Below are 17,145 nucleotides of genomic sequence, written 5' to 3' on the forward strand. Positions count from 1 at the left end.
CTGGAGGATTTCCAGGTGCTGCACAGGCTCCAGACTGTGGGGTGGAGGGAACTTGTGTTCGCAAACACACGGCCAAGCAAAGAAGTTTCAAGGTGTCATGCTAGGGAGAGGGTCCAGTGCTCACTTTTGGTCTGGGACCACCTTTGCTGCTTTAGGGATGAACTGCCATGTGTCTCACACATCCAGGGTGCAGCTCTTGCTAAAGGGTATCCCAGAGCTCCGTGGTATTTTTATAAATCTCCATAGTATTGCTATAAAGAACAGCAAGCAGGCAGCTTGCTAGTGCACAGATTTGGGGATCAGCCACCCATCAGAGCTTTAGCACTGATGTGTTCAATGCTTCTCTCTCTGGAGGTATTCAAAACTCATCTGGACAAGTTCCTGTGTCACCTGGTTTAGGTGACTCTGACTTTGAAGGGCGGCTGGATGATCTCCAAGCCCTTGAGCCCTACCAATGCTGGGATTCTGTGATTCTGAGATTATGCCCTCAGTGACTCAGCCTTGCCCCAGGACAGAGTGCAGTTGGAGACGAGCACTGGGAATTCTGGTTCCCAAGACCTGACTGTGCATCCTGAGGCCACACGTAGCATATCCCTGTGCTCCCACATGATCTGCAGCTCCATCGGGGCAGGACACGGCCGCTCTCCACCAGCACAGTCAGGGCCCTCTCTGAAACATCGGCGCTTGGCGAGGGCTGTGCATGGGAGTTCTCCCTCTGCCAGGAACCAGCTGGAGGGAGCGACAGCGCTCGGCAGCATCTCCCGGGGGATGCGCTGCCCTCGCACAGTGTGCGAGTGCCATCTACAGGGGCTCTAGCCCGGCCCCCCCAAAAAACCCATCCTCTCGCCACTGCTGACTGCTGTCCAGTCCCCAAGGCCGTATGAGGGGCACAGCCTCAGTTTATCCAGGGAGCATTTATCCAGCAGTTTATCCAGCACTGCTCCGAGGGCTCAGCACAGCCACGGACAACAGTCGCAGCCACAGAATGGTTTGGGGTGGAAGGAGCCTGTAAAGCTCATCTTGTTCCAACCCCCTGCCATGGGCAGGGACACCTTCCACTATCACAGGCTGCTCCAAGCGCCATCCATGAAACTTCCAGGGATCCAGGGGCAGCTTCTCAGGGCACCCTGTGCCAGTGCTGACACCACCCTCACAGGGAAGAATTGCTTTCCAATACCCCATCTAACCCTGCCCTCAGTCAGTGTGAAGCCGTTCCCCCGCGCTCTGTCACTGCAGGCCCTTGTCCAAAGTCGCTCCATCTCTCTTGGAGCCCCTTTAGGCACTGGAAGGGGCTTTAAAGCTCTGCCCGGAGCATTCTCTTCTCCAGGCTGAACCCCGCAGCTCCCAGCCTGTCTGCACTGCAGAGTGCTCTTTATCTCCGAGGCCTCCTCCGCCCCGCTGCAGCATTTTGGGACGCGGCAGTTCCTGCCTGCCGTGGCACAGCCCCCGCCCGGGACCGGGGGTCCCTCACCGCGGCTCCGCTCCGAGCCCCTCCGCGGGGCCCCCACAGCGCCCCCGGCGGCCGGGCGGCGCCGCGAGAGACGGCCGCGGGGCGCGCTGGGAGATGAAGTCCCGCCCGTGAGCCGCGCTCTGGCAGGCGGCGGGTGGAGCTGGAGTCCCGAGGACTACAACTCCCATCGTGCCCCGCGTGCGCCCGCCCTGACTGCGGCACCGGGGGCTGAGGTGGGCACCGGGCACCGAGCGCTGCTCCCCCCGCCCGGACCCCCGTCCGGCCCCGGCGCCGATCCCGGGGAGCGGCGCGATGGGCGGGGAGGACGAGATCGTGCGCATTGCCAGGCGTCTGGACAAGATGGTGGCCAAGAAGAACGCGGTGAGTGGCGGCGGCAGGGCCCCCGCAGCCCGGTTGGCGCGGGGGGCCGCCCCCTGCCCGCTCTTGTCTGGCGGACGCGCCCCCTCCTTTCCGCAGGATCCCCTCCTCGCTGCCGCGCTGGGGCACCCCCTCCTCGGTGCCGTTGTCAGGGGCGTCCCCCTCCCCAGACCCCATTTTGGGAGCCTCTCATTCAGCGCCGCCCCGGTCCTTACATCGTGCTGGAGCAGACGCTCCCCCTTTAAAGTGGGGTTCCCTCCCCCAGGCCCCGTCGCTTTTTCCTTTCCCCATCCTTTGCGGAGGTGTGGCATCCACCCACTGCCAGATATTGAGCGGGCAGCCCTGTGTGCCCCCTTGGGTGCTGTGGGAGCCTCCAGTCCCCATGCTGAGCCCCCCACCCCAGGCCTGCGGCATCCCCAGCCCGCATCTCAGCACTGCGGGGCTCACCCTGTGCTGCCTGCCCTCCTCCTGGAGAGCATCCCCAGCCCTTCTCCCCTGCCCCTTGGGAGCCTTTGGGAGGGGAGTCCCCACCAGCACGGCCTGGGGCCCCGGTCTGCCCCCGGGGATAGCCCCGGTGCTGATGGATTTGCTCCCTGCATCTGCATCCCACACCAGCACTGCTGCTCGCTGCCTTGGCCCCTGGAGTGTGGAGGGCTGGCCAAGCTGCTGTCTGCACTCCGGGAGTCTCGCAGGGTGTGCTGTGACCCCTGTGACAGCCTGGGAGGACAGGAGCCGGTATTTTCCGGCTTAGTGGGATATATCAGTAGAAACACGGTGTCATGCAAGTGCTAAGGCAGAAAGCTGACAAGGGTTTGTGAAGGAGGTAGGCTGTACATCTGTGTCTGGGGTGGGGGTGAGGGATTTTGGGGTTGGGAAGGGCTGTGGGGAGTGGGAGATGATGGGTGAGGAAGAGGAGGCATTAGAGGAATGTGGTATTCTGTGTTAGGATGCTGGGTACATCACAGTTATCATTTATGCTGGTGTAATCACAGGAACTTTCAGTTGTTGGACTGACCCTGCCAGCCGTGGGTAGAGCAAGCACTGTCACTTGTGTCGCTGTTGGAACAGGCCAGAGAAGTGTGTTTGGGCTAAAGAAGAGCCTGTGATGTCTGTTCTTGCTCGTGGCAGGTTTTCAGCATCAGTGTTGAAATAGGAAAGGAGCAACTTTGTAGACTTTGCTTCCAGCTACATTGGGAAAGAGGCAGCTTCTTACAGGAGGGGTATGCGACATTTCCTCTTGGCTGGTGTTTGAGATAGTGCTGAACTACAGCATGTTCTGTTTTGGCTAATCTTAGAGCTCTTCCTGCAGGACAGTTTCCCAGAGTTTGTTGCTCTAGTTTTTCCGTGGATCCTCATTTGCTGCCGTTGTGCTGAGTGGCTCCACTTGGAGTCACACCGGGTCACTTCGGGTGTTCAGGGCTAGAGGAATGGGAAGGTGTGAAACTGCCTGCGGGGGAAGTCAGTCCTTCTGGGTTTGGTAAATGTGTGTGGTTTATGCTGGTGTGAGTTGATTGTGTGCACGCTGAAAGCTTTGACTCTGCTTTGATTTGGGCATCTGTTCTGTAGGGTGAATTACAGCTGGATTGCTTCCTGGGATGAGTTGGAAGCAGCCCTTCTGTGTAGGGAGGACGGGATGTGAGGACAGGGCTGGCAGTGCAGACACTTCGCTTCCCTACAATGGTGGCTGTGCAGGCCTTGTGCTGCAACTGGGCTTGGAGTGGTCGGCGTTGTAAATGAGCTGCTAAAAATGAACACTGGAAGCCTTGTGTGAGGGATGGGGGTTGGGAAGAAAGAGCCAGCTGAATGGAGACAGGCCCATGCCAGGCTGGGATGTGCTAGAGGGAGACAAGTGATTTCCAGTTCTCTGAGTGACTGCCAGTTTTAGGTGTCTACAGATTCCCCATCAGATTTTTCCTGGTTCGAGGATGTAGAGATGACGTAAGGAGACTTCACAGAGCAAGTGTCAAGTGACCAACCTGTCAGCATCACAGCTTGCTGCCTTTGCTCCTGGTCTCAGCTTTTCTCCTGAGCAGAATCGGGTATTAATATGAAAACTAGGAAATAGCTACATGGAATCACTGACAGTTGTAATTCAGAATGTGTTTTTCAGGTATTAAAAATGTTTAGCGTGCCAGGTAAGAATAATAAACAGGTGCTGCACTTGCACCATACACAAACAAGGACCTGTAGCACTTCAGTGGTCTTCTGTTTTGCCCATTCCAATGATTCAGGTGCCTTCAAGTTGCAGGATCTATTGTCTGGAACAGCACCCAGCAGTGCACTTGCTGATGTTTCAGGGAACATTTGGTGTTTTCCCCTTTGAATTCAACTTTCTTTGTCTATTCCCAATAAAATTCCTTTAATAAAAGCTGAGGCACTCATTCTTTCTCTTTTCCTCTCCAGGAAGGTGCAATGGATTTACTGAAAGAACTGAAAAGTATGCCTATGACTTTGGATTTACTGCAGGTGAGTTGCACAGTTATGGTAACAAGCTTAAGTTTACATCCAGATGAGTTCAAAATGTTCTCTAAATAAACTTAATAGATTTCATCAGACTTCTCGCCTCATGCAAAGAGTAAAAATAAACATTAAATCCAACAAAATAGTGCAGAAGTTAGGTTTTGGACTGGCAGTTCAAGAGCTCTGGATCACTGTGTGTAATTGCTCAAATCTTGTTTGTAGGCTGCAAAAAGAGGAAAGACTGGGTTAAAGTAGCAAACACAGAGGGCAGTCGTGGGAGAAGTTCTTTGTAATGTTGATATTTAGAACTTTGGGGAGGAGTGAGCAGAATTACAATTTGGAGTCTGTGATGCGGTTTGGAGTTTTTCACTCTAAGCTTGAATGTCACAAGTGTGTAGGGAAGGGATTTGTGGGAGATTGGATGTGTCTTCTGTTCAGCTGTGCAAGCTGGAGAGTGTCACCTTGCTCTTCCAAAATTGCAAGGATCATAGAATCATTCTGCAAGCCTTTGGATACTCCTGTCTTGGTCATGGCTTTGACTTTGTCGTGGTTATTTGAGATTTCAGTTAGGAACTAATATTGAATCTGCTCTGGAGTGGTTCACTGGGATGTTCCCTTGCAGTCCACCCGCATTGGGATGTCGGTGAATGCCCTGAGGAAGCAGAGCACAGATGAAGAAGTGATATCACTTGCCAAATCCCTCATCAAATCTTGGAAGAAACTTCTAGGTAAGGAAATCAGCATGTTCCTGTCAGATTCAGCTTGTGAACAAGCTGCCTTCAGTGGGAGGCTGAGTTTTTTGGGAGAGCTTATCTCTTGATCTGAATAAACATTCTAGCAAATCAGTCTTTACAATTCCACCCTCTCTGTCTTTCAGTTTTGTGTCCTATCATGCATCCCTCTAGATTTAGCTCCTGTTTAGCCAGCTCATCATTGGAAGAGCATTGAAAGCTTCAGGGCTATTAACTTATAGCTCATCACATAATAATTAGCAACATTATTTGTAGAAACAATATCTGTGCTCTGAACCCTCTGTTCCCACTCGTGTGGCATTAACACCATGTGTGCTGTCAGCCTTGTGCAGCAGCTCAGGAAGGGAAGTGCTGGAATGGATTTGGGGTGGTGAGTTGGAGAAGGATCTTAGTTGACCATCTTGGAGATAAACTCACATGGACCATGTCCAGCTGGGGAGGCTTTCCCTGTTATGGGCTCCCATTTCTTGCCAGGCTGGATGAGTGTTAAAAGGACTCTTTTCCATCCTGCCTGGATTGTTATCTCCTCATTAGATTGGGTGTATGTTGAATAGACTCAGATAATTTACCTCTGGGTCAAACTTGTTCTACAGTATCATGAAAGTCCTCTCCAGTGTTGTGCTGTTTGCTTTCAGCAGCACTTGAGAATCAGAAGTTGTAGTTTCACAAGGACCAGCCTGTACTGGCCCTTCAGCTGGTGTTGGCTGGAAATTCTGCTTTTAGCTGTGCTTGAGAGAACTTGATTTAATCCCTGCTCAGCAGCCTCTGAAAGAAACTTTTGTGAAGAGGCATGTCTTATGAGGAAGCTTATCTCCCAGGCAGGGAAACTGATTGCTCTCTAGTTCGGTGAGGGAAGCTTTTTTTCCTTTGAATTAGTTTCTACTTGGAGGCAAGGAAAAGGTCTGTTGGGAAGCAGGAAGACCATAAAGGCATTTTCTCCTGATTCTTTTTGGGACAATAGTAACTTTAGGCCAACAGGTAGTGTGAAAACACTGAGGAGTATAGGCCTGGCTGTAGCATAAAGACCAGTTCTGAACTTATTCCTCTTTTGAACATAGATGCTTCTGAGGAAAAAAATGAGGACAAAAAGAAAAGCCTGTCTTTGCCAACATCTTCCTCCAGGGAGACTGGTAACTCAAGAGACCAAAGGTAATACTTCCCTTTTACCAAAGATGTCTCTGTTAGAAAATTTAAGTTTTCTTAAGTCACCTTACTTTAATTTTTAAGTATCTGAGTCAGGAATTTTGTACAGTCAGATTTCTGGTCAGAGATGCTGGAAGTATTTCTTCTTCAAGGTTGATCTGTGTGGTGTTATTAATTAACTGTAATGCAGAAATACTCATGTAGAAATACAGTGACTTTAGTGAGTTTAAAAGTTTTATTCATATTTTATTTAATGTTTTTTACTCTTGGTTATGTATTGTCTTTTCTAGTAGTAGAACATCCCCCTGTTCTTTTTTATGTTGGATTTTTATGCATTTTTGTTTATTTCTAACTTTGAACTCCTTAGAATGAAGATTATTTTTGGCCTTTGCAGTGGATGGGATTGATTGAGACATTGCTAAAGTAAAACTTCTATTTCTTTGTCCTTGACAAATCCCAGCAGAAGTCCCCTTTTCCCTGTGGCTGATGTCCCCCAGCTGGCACATCAGCTGCATGCTTGCTCCTTGCCATGCCTTGAATGCTGCATCCTGTTTCCACTGCCTGTGACTGCAGTTGTTGAGTGCAGACAGTGATCAAAGGGGAGGGGAAAAATGGGATTTAAAGCTTTGTTCTAGAAATTTCTCCCAGCCTCAGATCCCAGGAGGGTGTGTGCTTCCTAGATTTGGCTCTTAAGTGATTTAGCTAATTTCCCAAGTTTGACAGAAGATTTAGAGTGTTCAAGCTTGCAGGATTTTCCATGTTTGCAGCCTTTGTTTGTCACTTTCTTGTCACTTCTTTGGTTTTGCTCAGCTCTCTCAAGCCTTGGCACTTCAGGGTGAGCTTTGCAGCACAATCCAGAGCTGCTGATGGAGAGAAGGCTGTGCTGCTCCATGACTTTAAATGATTGGTATCTTTGGTTATCTCACTTCCATAAAATGGGAAAAAGGATTTGCTAAGTAGTGCAGTGAAAGGACTTGGGAAACTTCACAGGCAGGATGGAGTTCAGTGATGCAGTGCAGAATGGGAGCCAGGGCTGTCCAGATCTGTGTGTACCTGTGTGGGATTTCACAAGCAACAGGACCTTGCCTGTGAGCACAGATGCAAAGCCCCTCCTTGCTGCCTCCTTGCTTTGTCACTTATCATGGGGTATGTGGGGTGGAGCAGTCTGTCTTGTGCTGGTGATGTTCTCTTGTGCCTTAATGTGCTGCAGATACTGCACTTTTATGGGTTTTTTTAATCCTTGATGCTTTTTATGTGTATTCAGCCTCCATCTTCTGACTAGCAAAGCATCCCCTTGGCTGTGAAGGATTAACAGAAGCCAATTAGTGTAGCCTAGACCAGGAGCAGGGGCCAGCTCCTGGTGTTAGTCTGTTGAGCCAGGCTCTCTTCCAGAGAGAGCAATTTTTTTTCTCCAGTCCTGCAAAATAAACTACTAATCTGCCTTAAAAAAATAATAATCTATTGGCAGAGGAGACTCTCTGTTCTTTGAAGCAGAGACTGCAGTGGAGTCAGACTGGTTGCTCAGTGTGTGATAGCTGGTTCAGATGAGGCTGCTGTCAAGACACCAAAGAGATCAGTTTGTATTCAGATATTTCAGCCTCTTCGTCTGTTAGATTTTGGCTACGCCTTCCATTTTGGTCAGGGAAAAATATTTGAGTAACTCTTAGCCTGAAACTCATCTTGCTTTCTGGAGCACAGATGTAGAAATCCCTGTGTAGTGACTGGAGCTATCACTGCAAGACCTGAAGGCTCTGAGCCAGCCAGCGTGGAGCTGGCACCTGTGAATTTAGATGCTGCATTACTCTAATCCAAAGCATATTCTGTTCTGTTGTAGAGTTTCAGACCCATAATGCAGTACATTTTAATGGGCTGTGTCTAATGTTTCTGTCTCTGGCAGCATGAGGTTTTTCTTTTCCAGGATTCTCTGAACTGCCTTTATTAGGAGGTTTTGGATATGTGGCCTGAATTTAGCTCTTCTGTGGCATTTTCTTCCAGTGCAGCCCTGAGTTCTGTTTGCAGTCTCTGGCTGCTGCTTTGCCACCATTTTGTTCCAGCATAACCTTGTTTTATGTATAAACTTTTGCTGCCTGGATAGATTTACAAGCTCTTTCTCATGTTTAACAGGAACAGTGTGAACCACAAGGATTTCCTGAAATAAGTCTTCTAGGTGTGTTTGAGCTCTATTTCCCAACTATACTATTTATAAACTAACCTCTAAACCTTAATAAATAATTTTCTGTCTTTGGAATGGCTGAGAAGTCTGTTTCATCTAATTCTTGAGGGATCAGCTCTCATCTCAGTGCATGGATAATGTGTGTGTATGCAGGCAAATGTTTCTTTCCTCATCAGCTAACAGAAGTGGGACTACCATGCATCTTGTTGAGCTTTTTTCCACCCCCAAGGAGTAAACATCTAAATATTCAAGTCTATAGCATTTGCAGATAGAACCTTCCTGAAAATCAAATATTACCTCTGCAAATACAGAATTGAAGACCTGTGTTTGAGGACTCACTGTAGTGACGGTCGATGTTCTGAGCTCACACTGAGGTCACTGAGTTCACACACAGGGTTTTGCTCTGGGAAACCTTTGTTGATTGCAAAATGATACAAAATTTATATCTGGAAGAGCTCTCAGAGTTCTCCTGCAGCCCCTTCTCAGCACAGCATAACCTCTATCCACACTATCCCTGACAGGCTTTTTTCAAGCTCTTTGACAACCCTAGAAAACCTCAGGGCAAGGCATTTCCACAGCTGCACTTGGCAGTATTTCCAATTCATAACTTACCTTTACAGTTTAAAACTTACTCTCAATCAAAACCTGTCTTACTAAAACCATTTCTACACCCTTCTGTGGATTTTTTCCTACCATCTTCCTTTGTAAGGAATTTCAGGACTTGTCTCCTTTAAGTTTCCCTTGCCACAAACTACCCGTATTCCTTCAGTCCTTCCTTTTACTGTAAGTATGCTTTGCCTTTGTCCTTTGGGAAGTCTTAATTTTTTCAAACTATTTTATGTAACATGAGAAGCTGTGATTTTTTAGATGGGTTATTCCTGAATTATGGGTTATTCCTTAGTGTATGCTCTGGTATATACACTCCCATGAGTGCTGCCTATGATTTGTGTGTAGCTTCTTAAGCACAAAAGTACCTTATGGCAGTTTCTACATTCCAGATGGGAGAAAATCATTGTCTAATGGATTATTTACAGGCTAAGTTGTTTCTTCTTTTTGTGACACGTGCAGTGTAAATCCTGCTTGAATGTTTTGAGCTGTTTGGACACAAATCTATTCTTTAATAAGCTCCTGTAGTGCTGACCAGTAAAACCAGCTGGTAAAAAGGGGTTTTATATCAGAAGAGCACAGTGAGCTCACAGTACAATCTCCCTCACAGAGTGCATAATCTCATTAATATAAACAAGAAATCAAAGTTCTTGCTTTGGTTTGACCTGAGCCATTGCTGAAGGTTCACTGATGGGTGCTTCTGAAAAGGGTTTGGTGAGGTTCTGAACTGTGCAAATCCAGTAGCCCCAGTGGTGATCTGTGGGATTTGAGCCAGACTGGATATGATCTTAGTCACAGGAGCTCCCAGGGTAAGTCCCTAAAGTCATCTGGCTCAGTTTGTGTGGCAGCATATTCGGAAGGTTTCCAGCTTAGTGCTGTTTTTTTGTGGGCTGACTAATCCCTTCCAGGACAGTGTAGTGGAAGTGCTTGTTCATAACAAATTTATTTTTGATGGCAAAGAACTGGCAGTAGAGACCCAGCTTAACAAAATTTGTCAAGCCACTTGGATCTTCAAAAAGATACTGCTGGCATGCCATGGGTGAAATATTGATGTTTCTTTTTTTCTTTTTTTCCCTTTCTGTCTCTTTGTGTACCAGGCGTTGGCCATAAATACAGGGAATTTTACAGCCAAATCACCAAAGCCAGAGCAATCTCTGCTGAAAAAAAATTGCTGTCCTGCTGCCTAGATTTAGGGGGAAGAACAAAGCTCTAGAAAATAATCTGTGAATCATACTAGCCCAGATATTTTACCAGCAGTATTTGCAGGGCTGACTAACACCAGGTGCAGATGTTAGGCTTTCTTCGTGCACAACCAGCTGAGCTGCTCCTTGAGGCTCCTTCTCTGCATGCAGACCCCGCAGCAGTGACTCAGCCTGCCCACGTCATGTGCTGATTGTGCAGGCAGGTCTCCATCAGCTCCCCTGGCAGGTGACCTGACTGAGTCAGCCACAGCAGGCAGGTTTTTGCATTCCCTTGCCTGTGCCCATGATTGCTCGCAGGTGGAAATGGAGTTATTTTTGAGAGCAAAGCAGTATTTCTTAGTCCTGTGCTAGCCTGGCACCTGTATGAGCTGTGTGTGGCTGTGTAGGGGTGTTCTTCTGTGAGATGAGTAATCAGTGTCTTGCTCAGATGACAGGAAAAAGGAAGAACCTTTTATGTGTTACACTTTGTTGTTGGTGTTTTTTAAATATCAAAGCTGAAGGAGCCATTTTCTTTTTCTTTGTTTTCTTTAGCACAGCTCCTTCTTCTGGAGCTTTCTGCTTGCTTTCTGCTGAGAGCAGTTACAGGCCTGGTGTCCTGCAAAGTTAAAGAGGAAAGAAATACCATGAATCTGCACTGCACTGCCAAACTGGGACATTGCTGATGGTCTCAGATGTCCTGAGTGTATTTGGGTTACTGGTGGTGTCCAACAGTAATGTTTTCACTTGATGCCCAGTGGTGCAGCAGCTGATGTGGTTGAATAACACAAGATGGCTGGCAGGGTTGTTCATGGATTAAACCTCTGCTGGCAGCCAGCAGTGCCCACAGGAGAGCTCGTGTCTGTGCTGAGGTGACAGCTGCCATGTTGTGCTCTGTGTTGATTTGGGACAATGACTTTGCACTGTGTTCTGACTGGCTCTGTATTATGATTAACAGGATGCTTGGCCACATACCTGCTGCTCCCTTCTCTGCTCTCAGTGGCCCAAACTGAGACATTCTGACAGGTGAAGTTTTTCTTTTAGCTCCAACAAAAGGCAGGAGCCTCCAAAGACTCCGACCACCCCCAAAATCACCACCTTCCCTCCGGCTCCCATCACCTGTGATGCTGTGCGCAACAAATGCAGGGAGATGCTGACAGCAGCTCTGCAGGCTGATGGTAAGTGCTGGGGGAAGCCCTGCATTGCCTCAAGTGCTTCACAGCTCCTGGACCATTCTGAAAGACTGTCAGTGCCAGCTCAGCTTAGACATACTGCTCTAGAGCAGCCTTGTTAAAGGATTATTGCCAGCAGCTCAGTCCAGCCACTGGTCACCCCTTGGATGAAGTGGCTGCTGTTGCAGCATTTTCAGACACTTACACAGGGACCTGGCTTGAGTTGGAGGCATGACAATTTGTAAAGCAGTGGCTGTTAAGAACACAGGGTTTGTCACACAGGGTTGCAACATGGGGTGGTTTGTGCAGAAGTGTAATCTTTCAAGTATGCAGGGATTTGCTTCACTTTCTAGATCTTTTCTGATTGCTGTTAAGTGAAACTGTCTTCCTTTGGGGCACAAAGTGAAGCTGTAACTCAGTACATAGACTTTGTAGGAACGGTGCTTATGCCAGTCAGCATCTGCTGTCAGACTCTACTGGCTTTGCAGACAGGAGGTCATTAAATATTGTGATCCTCTGGATCTGGGGTGGAGCAGATCCCTCTTGCATTCAGACCGTGCCATCTCAAGTGAGAGGCAGATGCAGGTACTCAGCATGTCTGGAAGTCTGAGCATCTGGTTGTGTCCACATTGCAGATCCCTTTAAAAAATTGGGGTCTAAGCACTGGAGAGTCTTATTAATTTGGAGCCAAAGAATGTAGATGACAGATGGAGAAGTTCATGAGGTCTTTATTTCTAGCCTTCCTGTGCATGTGTTTTTATGCTGCATTAAATGCTTTGTACAGCTCTTAGAAAAACCCTTTCCATATGAAATCTGGGAAAGAGTTCCCTTGAGCCTTTCCCTAAGCTCAGCTGTGTCCTACCTTCCTTTCTTTATGGTGTTGATTATCATACTAGCTGTCCAAATCCATGGCAGTTATGCTCTCTGTATGATGCTGTTTAGCTGGTGTGTAGGAGAAGAGGGGAAGAGCGGACAGTCGTGAAGTGGGATGAGAAAGGAAGGCTTGATCCCAATGCTGCACACCTCCAGGCTCTCTCAGGTGGTTGGTCTGAATAGAGTTACTTATCACTGAGGTGAATATCTGATGAAACTCAATTCCTGCCTATAAGTGTTTGATTTCAATTGTATGAAAAACATATTGGAAAACTAACTTCTTTGGCCAAAGCTGTTGTTAGCTTTGTCTCATGCAGTCCATATCCTAGAGAGGCACAGGACACAGACTGGCTAGATTAATGTATTTTCCTCACTGCCCTTTTCCAAAGAGTCAGAGAGTAGCAAGAGCAAAGGCAAAGATACCATTTGATGGGAAGAGCATGTGAATCAAACCAGACAACTGTCCAGATGTGTAGCTCAGAAATCCTGAGCCTGGGGACCCTGGCTTGGTTGGAAGGCACTGAGCTCCTGTTTGTGCTGTCTTACAGATGACTACATCGCCATCGGTGCTGACTGTGAGCACATAGCAGCCCAGATTGAAGAGTATATCCTTGCTGTACAGTGCTTCCTCGAGGGCCTGCATGCCTCTAGCAGTGACATCCATGTGCTCAAAGGAAAAACGGGACTGCCTCTGCAAAGATGTTCTGCTGCAGCTTGTCAGGGTTCTGGGTCTGGTTCCAGCTCTGCTTGGCTGAGTCCTGGGTCACTAAGGAACTACCAGTGTGGAGTTGGGAGCTCAGAGACTGTAATTCCTAGTTTGTCCTTCCCATCAGAGTGTTGTTTCCTGCTTTTGATTCTGCTTGCAAATACATGCAACTTCCCTGTGTGCCCTGTTGAGGAGAGTGTGCTGATCTAGACAAAAGCAATGGAAAAGATGGAGCAGTGAGGATCAAGTTCCATGTTGATATGAGATAAGCCTTATGTGAGGACTTTGCTTGGTTTAGGAACTGTGGGGTTGGAGGTGCAGCTGGGCTCTCTCAGTGGTGCGGTTTGTGGCTGCCTTGCTGTGAGAAAGGGGAGGTTGTAGAACTTGAGCATAGCTGAGTATTTCCAGCACAGTGAAAAAGCTCAAGCTGGAAGCCCCTGGACTTTGGGATTGTATAAACCTGCTCTCAAATCCAGCACTGAGCTCCCAGAGCAGGTGCTGCTGTTGTGTCCCAGCACCTCCATCCTGGCAGTGGGTGACAGTCCCTGCTCTTCATGGGTGGCTGGGAAGTGCTTGATGCCTCTGGGTTGGCTGCAGGCTCCTTGACTGCCCTTACGCATCTACCAGGATGTCAAGAACACTGACATGAAATACAAAAACCGCGTGAGGAGCCGCATCTCCAACCTGAAGGACTCCAAAAATCCTGAGCTGAAAAAGAACGTGCTGTGTGGGGCCATCACCCCCGAGCAGATAGCGGTGATGACCTCGGAGGTGAGGGAGCCTGAGGAGCAGGCTTTGCTTCTCACAGGGAATGTCCTGAGGCTTAGCTGGGCTGCTGCCAGTTTTCTCAGTAGCTGCTGCCAGAGTGCATGGAGTGGGTTTGCAGTGTGGAGAGTGGTTTGTTGGGCCTTCCCATCATCCCGGAGCCCTGGGTATGAACCAGAAACCAGAACTGGAAAAGGCTTTCTGTCTTAATGCCTGTCTGTCAGGCTGCCTTGTCCTGTTGGCTGTTTCCACTGTAGTGGGTGTGATGGTAAAACTGGGCAGATGTGATTTTATTGCCTTTTTTTTTTTTTTTTTTTTTTCTCCTTCTGAAAGGAAATGGCCAGTAATGAGCTGAAAGAGATCAGGAAAGCCATGACAAAAGAAGCAATCCGGGAGCATCAAATGGCCAAGACAGGAGGGACACAGACTGACCTCTTCACCTGTGGGAAATGCAAGAAGAAGAACTGCACCTACACCCAGGTTGGTTTTCCTGCTCCTGTCTTGGCCTCTGCACAGGACATGATCCATCATGGTCACGAGTTCGCACTGCTCTGTGATAGGCCCTGGAGCACAGCACAAATTTTGTTACTGGTGGACAGAAAACACTCAGGGCTGTCTAAAATGTACTTCTGCACATGTTTCTGTGAGCCTGTGTAACTTTTTGGCTCCCCTGTACAAGAGCTGGAGCTGTGCAGCACTGAGGAAGCTTTCAAAAATTCAGCAGTGTTCTACACTGGAGGCAGGTGCTGGGAGTGCTGGGATTCAGACAAAAAAGGAGTGGGTGATGTAGAGAGATGCTGCAGAAACTGACTTAGACATGTTGATAGTATTAAAAGTACAAATTAAGAATATAGATTACCTGAAACTGGGTAAGTCCCAACTTATTTCAAATCAACTAGCATGAAATGGGTGAAAAAAAAGGAATAAACGAAGCTGTGATGTGAGCAGACAGAGGATTTTTCTTGCCCATGGCCAGCTGCTGGAAGCCTTGTGCATTACCAGAGCTTTTTAGCTTCTGTGTTTGTGCCAGGCATCTGGAGATAAATGTGCCTTTGCTGTGAGTCAGTGGTTTAGAATGTGCAGATACCCAAAAATGCACCAGCAGCCACCAGATTGCTGCTGAGTGACTGCGCACAAACTGCGTGTGCAAGTGCCGGGTGAGACTGCTGCATCTGCTTGGACTTGACACACAAACACATGGACAGAGAAGGAGATCCAGGAATTTGACCAGGGAGTTTCCTTTGGCTCAGCAGCAGCCTTGCATCCCACAGGCTGGCTCAGGCAAGGGGCCTTGCTCTGCCAGTGCTCCCAGTAAGTATTCCTGCGCTGTCCCAGCACACAGCACTGTCTCCACCTGGAGTGGACTGGAGTTTGACTGCCTGGAATTTAAGCAGGAGACAGCAATGTCCTTGAAATAGCAGTATCAGGAGGCTTTCTGTATTTTGATTTGTTTTCTAGTGAAATCACTAGTGGGTGATGAGATGTCTCAAGTAGATGAGCTGGCATTTATGAGCATGTTGGAAGCAGACAGTAAAGGAGGAGAATTACAGAATTTAGCTATCCAGCATTCTTGCAAAAATGGTTAATTTGCATCATGCAAATACTGTGACTCTTGCACATTGGGTAATTACTCACATAGATCACCATAATCACTCCTCGGCACAGTTCTGCCTGACTAGTGTGGGGAGTTACCAGTGTTTTCAGTCTAGATTTGCCTTGTGGTATTCAAATGCCACGAAAATCTGGTTTTTAGTAAAGTATGTGTTTCTGGCAAGAGCCAGTCAGAGGCAGCAATCACATCTGGGTTAAATATCAGAGTTCCTTAATGGCTCAAACACAAACCAGACTGGAACTGTGCAGAACTTGGTAACCCGGAGTGTGTTCCTGTGAGGCCAGGATGTAGGACTGCTCTGTAAATGGGAATGACTGGAGTGCTTTTTTTATGCTTGTGCTTGGGACTGAGGCGTTTGTCATGGCAGTGCTGGCCACATCCCCTCCTGGGGGACAGTTTGGGGAGGGATTGGCTGTGGCCATGTCCACTTCCAGAGTCACCTGCAAGAAATGGGCAGCAGATTGAATGAGGAGGGAAATATGCTGCCCCAAAACTTATCACTGAGGTAGTATCAGGCTGAACGGGATCATGGTGTGTGTATGTATGTACTGTGTGTAACACAACCACCAGACTGATTTTACTGCAAAGCTCCTTTTGCTGTCCCAAACCTCGGCCTCTCATTGGTTTTGTGAGCCCAGCATGAATCCCTGGAGGCCAGAGGGACAGGGCCATGTGTGATGCTCAGCTCTCACCTCCCTTCTGTCCCCCCCAGGTGCAGACCCGCAGCTCCGATGAGCCCATGACCACCTTCGTCGTGTGCAATGAGTGTGGGAATCGCTGGAAGGTAGTGCACCAGGGCTGTTACTGGCACTGAGGGGTGTTGGGGTGGCTGCACCCACCATGCTGCAGGCACTTGGCTGCTGCTCAGAGGTGCTTGCCAAATCCTCACTGGCTCTAGAGAGTGATCTTCCCTCCCAGCACAGAGGCGAGAGCTCCTGGGTTCATCCCTGCAGACCAGCTGGGGTCAAGTCTCACTTCCACATTCCCTGCTCTCCTCTTACATCCCTTCTTCCATAACCAGCTTCACAATGCTTTCCATGCTGCCTCTGCCCTCTGAGGGTAGTGGTGATGATGTTCAGGATTTCAAAATGGCTCTTTCATGCTGTGCTCAGAGTTCAGGGGTGAGCAGAAATCTCCTGGTCAGTGGCAAGCAGAAATGATGCCACTACAAACTGCCAAAGAGCCACAGCAAGAGATTCCCATGGGAGCTCCCTCTGCTTCTGAAAATCCCTAAGCCCTTGCCAGCTTCTGAAACAAGCCCACACCTGGATCCTTACCTTTTTCTGCAGCTCCCCTTGGCAGTGAGGTTTCTAATTGGGGTTTAAATCCCTTCTCTTGCAGTTCTGCTGACACGTGCCAAGGCCCAGAGCGGCAGCCAAACGCAGACCTGAGCGCAGCCTCCACACGCCGGCTCCCATGGCAGTTGTGTTTTGTGTCCCAGTGAGTTTGCATTGTCACACGCCGAGAGCAGCAGCAGGGAGGCCTGGACCTCACAGAGAGCCACAGCCATGGGCTGACAGGTTGGCAGGAGAGCTCACTAAACACACCCAGTCATTACTTTCTCATCTAAGCAAGTACGGTCACTTTCTCTTCAAAACTAATATTAAACATTTTTGTCAGATTCTGACTTTTATTTCAATTGTGTGTGCAACACTTTGTTTTTCCAATATGGGAGCTTGACAGGCGGTCTATGTCCAGGTGGATGAGGATTGAATAAGGCCTGGAGCAGCAGAAAGTGAGATGTGGCTTGCAGGCACACCTTTGGTGTGTGAAAGCTTGTTTCTGTCACCTCATGGAATCAATCACTGGTCCACGGCCTGGGGCAGCTTTTGGGGCAGTACTGTTGACAGGAAACAGCTTTTGGGGCAGAGATCAGA

The 17,145-nt window shown here is 48.5% G+C and overlaps 1 protein-coding gene across 3 annotated transcripts; it reads left to right on the top strand.

Annotated features, from left to right (window-relative positions):
* The first annotated feature begins 1,634 nt into the window (after positions 1 to 1,634).
* TCEA2 (transcription elongation factor A2) lies at positions 1,635 to 16,907 on the top strand. 3 transcript variants are annotated; one of them, XM_021527291.4, is made up of 10 exons: positions 1,637 to 1,831; positions 4,232 to 4,294; positions 4,911 to 5,016; positions 6,099 to 6,189; positions 11,185 to 11,318; positions 12,734 to 12,790; positions 13,508 to 13,662; positions 13,990 to 14,136; positions 15,981 to 16,052; positions 16,610 to 16,907. In XM_021527291.4, the coding sequence occupies exons 1-10, from the start codon at positions 1,763 to 1,765 to the stop codon at positions 16,616 to 16,618; spliced, it is 903 nt and encodes a 300-aa protein (XP_021382966.1). In that variant the 5' UTR covers positions 1,637 to 1,762; the 3' UTR covers positions 16,619 to 16,907. The 3 variants fall into 3 exon arrangements, with proteins under 3 accessions (XP_031362444.1, XP_021382966.1, XP_077643121.2); XM_031506584.3 differs by lacking the exon at positions 16,610 to 16,907 and having other exon boundaries at positions 1,635 to 1,831; positions 15,981 to 16,097; XM_077786995.2 differs by lacking the exons at positions 1,637 to 1,831; positions 16,610 to 16,907 and adding an exon at positions 2,390 to 2,651 and having other exon boundaries at positions 15,981 to 16,548.
* The last annotated feature ends 238 nt before the right edge of the window (positions 16,908 to 17,145 follow it).

Source organism: Lonchura striata, chromosome 20 (assembly GCF_050655825.1).
Source record: "Lonchura striata isolate lonStrDom1 chromosome 20, ASM5065582v1, whole genome shotgun sequence".
NCBI lineage: Eukaryota > Metazoa > Chordata > Aves > Passeriformes > Estrildidae > Lonchura > Lonchura striata.

Excerpts from the sequence above, each read along its gene's own strand:
- TCEA2 (XM_031506584.3), top strand. The coding sequence starts at position 1,763 with ATGGGCGGGGAGGACGAGATCGTGCGCATTGCCAGGCGTCTGGACAAG. Across the intron at positions 11,319-12,733 it reads AGCAGCTCTGCAGGCTGATG|ATGACTACATCGCCATCGGT; the intron begins GTAAGTGCTGGG and ends GCTGTCTTACAG. Across the intron at positions 14,137-15,980 it reads AGAACTGCACCTACACCCAG|GTGCAGACCCGCAGCTCCGA; the intron begins GTTGGTTTTCCT and ends TGTCCCCCCCAG.